Below are 12,232 nucleotides of genomic sequence, written 5' to 3'. Positions count from 1 at the left end.
GAGATAGAAGGAATTTTTCTACATGATCATGTTCAAATCTTTATTTAAAAAACTGTATTTTTATACCATTGAGGTGGCTAACAAGCATACGACTCATCTGATGGTGAGCGGTTACCGTAACCTATAAACGCCTGCAATACTAGGGGTATTACGCACGCGTTGCCAATCCTAATGAAACCTCTTTACCCCCCTTTTGAAGAATCCCATGCTGTATGTAGTCTTTTGGGAAAACCTCGGTGGGGAACTCATTCTATAACCTGAGTGTTTGTGGGAGAAAAAATTCTGAATTCGCGTTGTACGCGACTATTTAGACTATAGGGTATGAGCGTGCACTCCCTATCGATGGCGAGCCATCCGATGGTAGAAAGTAGCCGTGGGCATCATATTGAAGAATTCCTCTAAGCACAGTATGTGCTGTATAATATACTTAATAATATTCTTCTTTCACAATCGATGTTTATGGATTAATTTCAATTGAGGTTCACAAACAAATTTATAGATTAACGCAAAATTATGAAATTGATCAATATTTAACATGTTGCTCCTATATTCCCCCAGACTGGTGATAATCTTCATGCCGTCGATACGTCCGCGGCTACTGCATGCGCGCTCACGCACCATCGCCATGGACACAGCAGTGGTGGTGTCACGTCGCACCGATCTCGGTGACTGGTGGCTGCTTTACATGCTCGCCAGGAATATGGATCCGCTCATATTTAGGTAACACAATATACAATTTAATTATTCAAATATATGACTTATTTTTCTATGCTGGTGGTGGTAGATGTGTACCGCACCTACCTTGGCGATTGATGACTGCTCTACATGTTCGCTAGTAACATGAAACCACACTGTTTTTGAATTGAGCAACGGTACGAAAATGTGCCGTGACCAAGACACAAATTTTTGACTGTTATTTTGCCATGAACATGGTGATATCGCGATGCTTGTTTGCTGGATTGGAATCTGCTCTATGTGTAGAGAGCGAGTATTTGCTAGAAACTTGCTTATATTTAGGTTAAAAACGATATAAAATGGCGACGTGATTAAGATACCAATTTGTGACTTAAATTGTCTCTGGATGCTGATTGAGAGAATGGGTCACATCAACTTTTTTTTAAGGAAATTGGAATCGAAAACAAACTGACGGCCCACCTGATGGAAAGTGGTAACCGTCGCCTATAGACTTCTATGACAGGTAACTACTTTAGGAGCTTATTAGAAATATGGACAACAAATGTTGAGCCTGCCATATTAACACGATGTATCTAGATGTAATAATATGAAGATTTTTAAATTAATCATTTATTGGTGCATGTTTCTTGGAAAATACTTAGTTTTACTGGTAAAAAACATTAAAAATATGCTTATGATTTTGTTTACTTTTACGTTACAGTGAGCTTATGTCTGAGTTGGCCAAATGCATGGGTGAGAAGCCAAGCCCTCGCGCGTGACGTCCGGCCCCGCCGCCCCCGCCGACGCCGCCTCACCCCACCGTCGCCATTGTCGGCGCCTGACGTCAACCGCACCGCACACGAGTCTCCACAGCGACTCTTTCACACCAGAAGACACTCATATGTAGATATTTGATGTAAGTAACGTTGAATGATGTTGGTAAACAGGGTGTTATGGAAAGGGTACAACGATAAGGGCCTTGATTAGAAAATTAGCCACGTTTTTGCGACGTTGCTCACGTGCGATGCGATTAAAAAACAGTCCATGTTTTAATCCAAAATATGGTTCATTTGTCCTTTCTACTATCTAAAATTTCCTATACTTATGGATCGTATGCTTGATTAATACGTTACAGACAGCTAATAAAATATATATATATATATAATATATATATATATATATATATATATATATATATATAAACGTGTAAGATACGTGAGTGATAATGCATTAGATTTCCATTCAAATCTATTATTTAAATGTGATTTAGTAATACAAAAATTCAAACATCATAGGTTTCTTGGGTAAAATTATTTAGTGTGACGAATGCTATTGCTATATGTTTCCCTTTCCGTCACAGTCTGTATAATAATCGTAGTTTATATACACGACATGTATGTAGATATTAATTCCTAATTTCCCAACTATACATGTTGTATGGGAACAAATTACAGTAAATTTAAGTTTATAATACGAACAAGTCGGCGTAGTTATATATAGTCCGTGACATTACTACGAGATATATTTGCTATTTCCAATAGTAATGATTATAAATATATATAATGATAAACAACCAGGTTGCATTTAGAAATCTGGAATAGATTTACATTATTTCTTTGATGATTTTAAAAATCGAATCTTTCTTTTTAAAACAGGTCTGTTATTGTGAATTAAAATTTATGATCTGTGATCATTTTATAATCTTTTTATAATTGGAATCACAGATTAAATATTTTCTATAGTTCTCAATCTAAAACTGGTCGACAAACAATACGATATACTTGACAAAGCCAAGCTAGGTTTTCACTGATTGACATCTTACTAACAATTTCCTTGGGCTTACGTGAAGAAAGAAAGTTTCGATTGATTGTTCCTGTTAGAAGTCGTATTGTTTAAAGGCAATCTAAGAGTTAAATTTTTTGTCAAGAGTCTCTAAAAATGTATTTTTTATTTTTTCTCATTTAGCAGATTTTATTAAGCCTTGTTTCATATATTATGACAAATGAAAAAAAATCTCTAATAATTTTAGTTTAGCTGTATTATACCAACTAATGATCTTAACAAATCATTTTTTTCATGTAATTTTTTATAAGTAACGCTAACGTAGACTTTCACACTGCCATTTGTATGAATTATCTATATCATAGAATCTTATGAATTTCATCTCGAAATATAATCTCGTAAATACAGTAAAGCAATGGTTGTATTTTTACGTATATTACTTGTATATAATTGTTATACATTTTTATATATATATACATAATTTGTGAAAATCAAATGTAGTTCACTTAAGGCACTCTTTAAAATACGTCACGCGAACTCGACTCGTGTTTCATTTGTTTTTCGAAATTTTAAGTCTTCTTGCTCTGTTTATAGTTGGTATGGAGTCATTTTCTTTCTCTATTTTTCAATCAAAAAATTGTATTCAGTTTTATTTCATTTTTCTAGTAATATCTGAAAAATACTTTTTTCGTTTATTTCAGTAATTACAATTCATTATTATTTATGAAAAATACTTCTTATTACTTCGTTCTGGCTTCATCGTAACATATCAATCTAGACAATTTGTTCATTCTAATATTGTGTACGTATTTTATGGAGGGTTTTATAGACATCGTAAATATGTCTTACTATATGTGTTTAAGTGCCAAGATGTTTATACAGTTATTTGTATACATCTACATATATATACTAGGTCTTGATATTAATATAAAAATCTCCAAAAGACATGTACAATTATAATTATATTGTCTCCGTCTATTGTATAAGTATACATTTTTTAGTAGCACAAAATTTTTTCTACCATTTTGGTAGAAATCTCAATGACTGGTAACATTTATGTGTAAAATGAACTGACTCGAAGAGAAGGACGGTCATATCGCCTTTGTTGATCAAATTTTGATATTAAATAAAGAACTCGAAATTATGGATGTTACACGACATATTAAAAAAAAATTACTTTTAAAAAATTTGGTACGAACTGGCTATCAAAAATTAGAAAACTGATTTGTGTAACAGAAAAGAGATTATAGCAATGTAATGAGAAAATATCTGGATACTATACTGTTTAAGACATTAATCAGGTAAATTGACTCGTAAACGTATAAAATTATTATAACTGGAATGTGTTTATATAATTTTTAAGGGTATTTTCCTTGGCATTTTTTAATGCATTATCACGCTGTGGACTAATATGACAGGTGAGACATTATTGATAATGTTTCTCAATCGATGCCTTGGTTTCACAATTATAACTAAATTACTTTCAGTGTATCTAAATTACTGAAAGTTTTATTGCAAAAAATGACATTTTTGTAACGCAAAATGCCTGATTATGACTGGAAATAACAAATCATAAATATGTGATATATTGCGTATGAAGTAGATATAAGAAATTGTTAGTGATGGTGTGTATTTAGAGCATATAATCCCGGAATCCTGAATGACAAAGGTAATTTTGAATAATATAAAAGTTTTTGTTAGAAGGTTGAAATATGAATAAGATTAAAATCTTGTATTACCATTGATTAACCATGATATAATTTTATTTTTTGTGTCTGTGGTCATTCAACATTATTTTTAATTATTTATTTTAATTTATACGGTACATTTATATATAATTATTATAACTACATATGTAACGGCCCGTTGCCTTTGTCATTCGGGATCCCGGAATTGTATTCTTTATGTGTATTGTTCTCTATATTTAGAGATCAGTCGATGTGTTCTTGGTGTTTGATCGATTTAATATCCGAGATGATTGGGAAATTTTGTGGTTGTAGCAATAAATCGAATATTAGAATAGTAGTTTTACATTAACACATGGCAACACTATATTGTGAAAAAAATAATACCTACTTTCAACTAAGAAGTTTATAAACAAATTGAGATCACAACGTGAAAATAAAATCGAATAAGTAACTTTGACTTCAAAGACGTCCTTTAAGTGTAAGCGAGAGGGAAGACTACAGAAAAAGTGACTTTCTTGTCTATTGTATCGTTAACTGTGATCTTAATTTGTTTTTTAAACGTCTTGGCTCTCAACATTTGTATTATTGTTGCCAGTAATGAAAAAATACGACGTATTTCTCAACTGATCGTGTTCATTTTTACTAGATTGCACTCTTTTTCGAGCGTCTGTACGATTGTGTCAAATCGAGTGTTAATTTCTTGTTTTAGAGAAGTTATATTGCATTATATTCGCAACTAGTGTTGTGATTTATGAATTATATAAAATTAGACAGTGTTACAAGCTATTTGAAATGTTTTTAAATTCTACTATTTTGGTAGAATGTTCAAATGTTCTCTCTGTCAGGATAGAAATGTGTAACTTTTTGCTGATAATATTTATATTTTTTATTTTACGTACACGTATTATAATATATGTGAGGAGATAATGTATGTGTAACTTTATTATATAAAAAAATGTTTTTGTATTATAAAGGGGAGTGATAGGAATCGCTAAGTGATAAATGGTAATAACATATGCTCTAAAACAAACTTATTTCTAACACGATTTTTTTATTATTTCTTAATGAAATGAAATGAAATGAAATTCTCTATTTAATATTGTAATAACTTACAAAAGTGTAAATTGTTTGATCATCTTGTTTACAATAAAAAAAGACATTTTATGTAAGGGGCTATGGATTTTGATATGCAAGTTTGTTATACTCATTACAAATATTGGCCATTTTGTTCGAATTTGTGGATGACTAGAGTAGCGTATTGAAATGAAGGAGTTTGTATTTTATATTTTAATTCTATTGTACATTTTATAAAACATTAACGTCGATTCTGGGGCGTGATTTTTCTAAACCTATCTTTAAAGTCTAATTTTCGATTTGATATGACAACGTAATTTTTTTTTTTTCTAAAGACCTATATGAATTAAATTTCCAATACATTTATGTGAAAATTAAAATAAATTTATTTCACAATGGTTCATAAAATAGTAATTTTGCAACACTATCACTACATAAATTTAAATATTAGATTAATCAGATTTAAAGAAATTGTGCCTCAGAAGCGACTTCATTATCATTCACTATAAACACATTAGTTTTAAAGATTTTAAAAAATGAGGGTAATTCGAAATTGTATTGTGTTTAGCGATATCCTCGTCAACATAGAACCAAATTTAATGACTATTGTATGAAATTGAAGTCGGTTTTTCATCAAAACTAATACATATATATCATTTATTAGAAGACTTTCTTTATGACAGTAGGGTTTTATTAAAGTTTTGCTCAATTATTTCATCAAATCATTATTGATCTAGCCGTGATGTTTGTAATGTTGTTATGTACATTTATTAAATGTTGGTGAACTAAAATTAGTTAAATTACATTAAACATTATATTTGGTATCATATAGAATTCATCCCTATAAGGGTCAGTGCACACTGGTGGACAGATACCAATTCGTTATCATTTGAAAATTTATTAATAATATTTCTTAGCGCGATAAGAATATAGGACATAGATAGAAATATGGACAGGTCATTTACTATCGTTACTTTGCCTAGTGCCCGATAATAACTCATCGTTGCTACTCCGCCAGTGTACGCTGACCCTTTTATTTGCCATTAAATGCCCGTTCACACTGAAGTATTACATTTGCAACATCGTTACCACAATAGATTTTAAGAAATTAACTGTACAACTAACTATCAATGGACACTGTTAACGCATGAAACACAAATGTTCCTAATACATTAATTTTAGTTCACAATATTCCCAGTTTTGACACAAAAGACAAAGCGGGGTGGTCAGTTTTTTTAAAGATTTTTCTTCAATAAAAATATGAACTCTAAGTCTTAGGTGTAAAGTGTATTTTTGATTGCACGACGGAGGCGTTTTTCCTTAAGTGTATTAATTAGTAAAAAAAGTCTTAGTTTATTTGGGAAATAAAAACTTTATAAAATAATAGTTAAAAAAAAAAAGATAGGAAAAAAGACAATAATAAATTAATAATAATTTATTATTAAACAAAAATTAAAATACGCGGTGAAATTGTTTACTTTTATTTATTATTTTAATAAGAAAAAAAAAATATGTTCGGAAATCATATATACACACACACACACACACACACACACACACACAAAGTACCTAAATACAAGACGAGCATTCAAAAAAATATGTTTTTCAATTATGTTAATTTTCTTTAAAAACTGATCACCCTATAAAGATTTATTTTACTATTAGATATTAATGTCATAGATCACACGCGTCTAGATAGCGAGCCCCTCAACAAAAGCTTCGACAAAACAGATGCAATTTTTTTTAATCTTGATTGAGTGAATTTCTATCATAGACCACACGTAGTTTTAATTCCCTTATTCATAAAAATATCAAATGTTTAATAAAATAAATAATAATCTGTATATTAACTATTGAAATGACTTCTTTGTATTTTATAATACACAAAGTGAAAAAATATGCTTGTAAGAGGTTTTAGTTTTTACGTTTAAAGTAGTTACACGATTTTTCATTGTGTGGGAGAATAGAGAAGATAAATATAAGAAATGTTATCTAATAAACGACGCTTTTGTGTTTCGTTTTTAAAAATTGCTCGTCCAAACAAACCAAACAAGTCGGCTGATCGTTTTATTGAAGCGTTTTTCACATTCGATGCTACATCTAGATGCATGTGATCTATTTAATGTATAGTTAATTGAATGATGTCGCATTTATTTTAATTTGTTAAGTGAATCTTAGATTATAATTGGAAGAAGACAGAGAAAGAGAGAGAGAGAAGAATAAAGTGAGAGATATTTCGCGATGAATTGTATTTGTGTATTGGTTATACAGTTGCATTTTAAATACGTTACAGTTTCATATTAAAGATTTATTTCGACTTTTTTTTTTTGTTTCATAATGTAAGGAAATTGGTACGTATTTTAAATGACGGTGAGGACAAATTAGCGAATTTTAAAAATTTATTTTATTATTTATTACAAAAGAAAAAGCCATTATTGCTACTTGATATTTCGTAAGTTCGCTGTAAGTAATAATTTTATTATGAAATTATATATTACTTTGATTTTTTTAAAGTTTATTTTATTTTTTCCACTGTATATTTTTCCTATCTAGTCGTGTGGGGGTGAAAATTAAACGGTAACTCCGCTGGCGATATTTTTTTTTATACATCTTTAAATGGCAAACAAGCTGACGGCCCACCTGTTGGAAAGTGGTAACCGTCGCCTATAGACATGAGCAGTACCATGGACATAGCAGAGTATACTGTTCACCCTTAATACCCCCCATGCGTTGCCATTCCTGAGGACTCAGGTGTTATTCCTCTGTACCCAGTAAATTCACGCCATATCTCACCCTTCAAACCGAAACACAGCCATGCAAACACAACTGCTTCACGGTAGAAACACGAATGGGACAGAGGTATCCAAGCAATCGTCTTGTACAAAGTCTCCCTCTGGTGAAAACGGTAAAACTACTAACGGTATATACTGGCGGGGCACCAGTGAGACATGACTGGTGAGGATGAAAAGGCAGGTCAGTTAGTCCATCGTGACGAATTCAACTATAAATTAATCATGATAGTTTCCAGGGGGAACCGCGTGGAGATCGACCTGATAGGGTATATTGATAACGAGGACTAACCTGCCCATTACTAACAATCCCTTCCTCCTATCTAGCCGTGTAGTCCCGGCATAGAATAAGCCACTTATTCCTTTCCTGTGTGTCGTAAGAGGCGACTAAGGGAGCATATGTGGTGGAGGGATCGGCAACAGCACCATCCCTCATAAAACGTCACTAAAAGCCAAACTGCGGTTGCCAACCCGTCTGCCAAGCGTGACAACTACTGACAAAACCCCCATATGGGGGACGCTATGTTTAGCATTGGACAGTTAACTGTTGAAACAACATATTCTATATTAAGAAGACGAAGGTATCGTACTTAAGTTTGATTTTGGATTTGGATCATTTACAATTTCTTTTATACGTATTAGAATGGCAAACAAGCTGACGGCCCACCTGATGGAAAGTGGTAACCGTCGCCTACAGACATGAGCAGTACCACGGACATAACAGAGTATACTGTTTCGACCGTGATACTCATGCGTTGCCATTCCTGAGGGCTAATTGTCTTTGCAAGTCGACTTTATTTATTATTAATTTACAATGTAGTTTTATATCTAGTTATCAGTATGCTAGAATGTTGGCTGTGTTTTGCACATACTTGCTCGCCTTTCACATAAATAATCCCAATTCCCCATCGTAGCTCCACTCCCGGTTTAAATTATTACCACCGCCAGTTCGTCCTAAACGCTCCTGTCAAGTTCAGTCCAGGATGAGCTTCCTTTGTGTAGAACACATTTTATGGGAAACTTTTTCACGTATCGAGCTGTTCAGTTATGTAACAAACTCCCTTCCCACATACAAGAGTCCTTCTATTACCTCTTTCAAGAAAAGGTGGAAATTGCATTTTCTTTCCCTTGGGTAATAATCTTAAATTTCCATTTTTCTAATTGAACAGTCAAATCTTAAACTATATATATATATATATTGTGTACACGTTAAGTACGGCAGAGAGGGGGAAGGGATTGTTAGTAATTTGGACTACCACCCATTGCTAGTAATATGCACAGACAGGCAGACCTTCACGTGGTTTCCTGGGGGCACCCCAGGAAACCATCGTGCTGAATTCCAGGTGTATTCATCACGATGAGCTAACTGACTGGCCTTTTCATTCTCACTTATCATCCTTCACTGGTTCTCCGCCAGCGTATACTCGTACCGTTAGCGCAGACGGGGCTACCATTCCATTATCACCTATAAAAAAAAGAAAGTACCGAACAGAGAACAGACTTTATTTTGTAGACGAAAGTGGCACAGTAACTCCGCCTGTGCTATCGATATATGCTGGCAAGGTTTATCAATCAATCATGATAAGTAAGCATGAAAGCATGTTATTTGGTCTATTGTGATAAAGTCATCAGGAATTAATTACAGTGGTTTCTTGGAAGAATCACATGGAGGTTGACCTGCTGGCAACGGGAATGCTAGCCTCCTTTACTACCAATTCTTTTCCCTTTGATACCCTTATTTACCTCTTACGACATTCTGTAGGAGCATAAAGTAAAGATGAATGCATAGATTATACATGCACCAATCTCTGTTCCGCCATCTGTGGCATCGGAAAAGAATAAAAATATAAAAAAGAATATAATAAATAAGTACAATAATTGAATTAATTAAATCTAATTGCCATCACCAATATTTAATCCATTACATAATAATATAACTAAGATATAATACACATTATTCATAGACAATTTAATTTTTATTTCTACGATTATAATATTTATTTAAGAAAATGAAACTAAATTCTAGATTATTAATAATTGTAATTACAAAAAAAATTTCATGATTTTATATTATTATTATTTTATTCCGTTCATAGCTTGCAGAAGGGCTTTTGGGTCTATCCCTGGACCTATCTTTTGAGCAATGTCTAGATTTACCACTGGACACCTCTCTAGATCTCCCTCTGGACCTGTCTCTAGAACTTCCTCTGGATCTTCCTCTAGACCTACCTCTAGAACGATCTCTGGATCTTCCTCTAGACCTGTCCCGAGATCTCCCTCTGGACCTGTCTCTAGATCTTCCTCTGGATTTACCTCTGGACCTTCCTCTAGACCTACCTCTGGAACGATCTCTGGATCTTCCTCTGGACCTGCTTCTGGATCTCCCTCTGGACTTGACTCGAGTGCTACCTAGTTCACAATCTCTGGACTTGCATCGAGTTCTCCTAGTAACACCTCCGTCTTCGCTTCTAGAACGGCTTCTGGAACGAGAACGATCCCTACTTTCACAACACTGCTCTCTTGATTCAATTGCATTTCCAGGTTCAGAATCAGCTTCTGTAATATGAATCTCACCTTTCTCAATCAAAGATTCGATATCGCCAATCTTAGAGACAAGCAACGCCTCCATTGCTATATCTGCACGACTAAAAATATTCGACCGATGACCTGAAACACAAAATTACACTGAAATTTTTAAATTTTAGATTCCTCTTGATACAAACGACGACTAGTGTTCCCGATACCGCCGGCTCGAATGATAAACATTTGCCAGAACTAGCGTTTATATCAGAATATATATTGCGCAATAATTTCACATATTGGGCAATAATAAGTAATTCGGATACTTTTATCGGGTTCCCATTTTCACAGATATGGTAAATATTGTGTAATAGTAATGCAATTTTTTTTGATGGGTGAAAATGGTATGATGGCCTGCGCTAACGGGATACGCTGGCGGAGCACCAGTGAAGAGTGATAGATGAGAATGAAAACAGGCCAGTTAGCCCATCATGATGAATTCATCAGGAATTAACCATGACAGTTTCCAGGGAAAACCGCGAGGAGGTCGACCTGGTTGGGTATATTGCTAGCGATGGGATTCTCAGTCTCCATTACTAACAATCCCTTTCCCCCTAATAGTAATACCTTAATATTTTAAAGTTGATTAGAAAAAAGTTTTTTACTAACAGATCTACATATGTATTTTTCACGACAATGCACAAGACCGACTACGATTTTAAAGAGGCACCGTAAAATCGTAGTCGGTCTTGTATGTAAGTATGTAAAGTCCTTTTAATATTGTGAATGCTAAAGTTTGTAAGGATGATTAGGTGGATGTATAGATGGATGGATGGGTGGAGGTACGGATGAATTATTATTTGTTAATATTTCACGTAAAAACTACTAAAAACTTCTTTGCTTATTACTTATGGCGCTTTAACGGCTGAATCTGTTATGAGCCGAGGCTGGATGGAAGTGGGCATACTTAGCTATGTCGGTTTGATTCTTGTCGTATATCCTCGTTTTGGATTCTATCATGATCAATGAGGTTATTAAACCTTCTTATTAACGAACCTTTCCGCTCCGATGTAATATAAATGTAGGTACCAAAATAATCTTCCGATATTACTTTATTTGTTACTTATTCTCAGCCTGCAAAATATTACAATAAATTTATTAAGTGTTTTTTGGCAGCACGCTCTTGCCTCGAATATGCACGATTTCGCCATTATTAGGCTAATTTTGTTTTTAAGTAAATAAATGCAAATACGTGATATCGTAGTGAGACAGACTAATATAAAATACTATATTTACAATAGATACGTTCATTGGCTGAATAGTTGTTTTAAAACTTTGGACAGATGTGTCTCGACCTACTTTGAATATTATTTAAAAATTTATTTATTCTTTATTGCACAATAAGCTGTCCATTAAGTAAAACCAGAGAGCGTATATTATAGTAAGTGCAAATTTATGATATAAATATTCATTTTTAATATAATATTATATTAAATCTTTTAATGTGTCCAATGTAAATTATTTTATAATAAAATACAATTCATTTCGCGAAATACATATAACTGGACTACAAATTTTAAAATTTAAAATAAATAAAAATAACAAAATTATAAGAAATTATAACAAACGAAGCAAAACTCGAAACTTAAATTGTGTGAAAAAAAGTTATAGAATTATATTTTTTATCATTAGTTTGACGATTAA

The 12,232-nt window shown here is 32.9% G+C and overlaps 1 protein-coding gene across 1 annotated transcript in view; it reads left to right on the top strand.

The window, feature by feature from the left end:
• LOC113522438 (innexin inx1) overlaps window positions 1-7,732 on the top strand; it is a 66,820-nt gene extending 59,088 nt beyond the window's left edge. The window contains exons 7-8 of the mRNA XM_026908114.3: window positions 559-720; window positions 1,397-7,732. Of these exons, the coding sequence (XP_026763915.1) occupies window positions 559-720; window positions 1,397-1,454 (220 nt within the window). The 3' untranslated portion in view covers window positions 1,455-7,732. The remainder of the gene's footprint in view (window positions 1-558; window positions 721-1,396) is intronic.
• The last annotated feature ends 4,500 nt before the right edge of the window (window positions 7,733-12,232 follow it).

Source organism: Galleria mellonella, unplaced genomic scaffold, assembly GCF_026898425.1.
Source record: "Galleria mellonella isolate WM207_F2 unplaced genomic scaffold, CSIRO_AGI_GalMel_v1 utg962, whole genome shotgun sequence".
Classification (NCBI taxonomy): domain Eukaryota; kingdom Metazoa; phylum Arthropoda; class Insecta; order Lepidoptera; family Pyralidae; genus Galleria; species Galleria mellonella.
The sequence above is the reverse complement of the archived record's forward strand: the minus strand, read 5'-3'. Positions and strand labels throughout refer to the sequence as shown.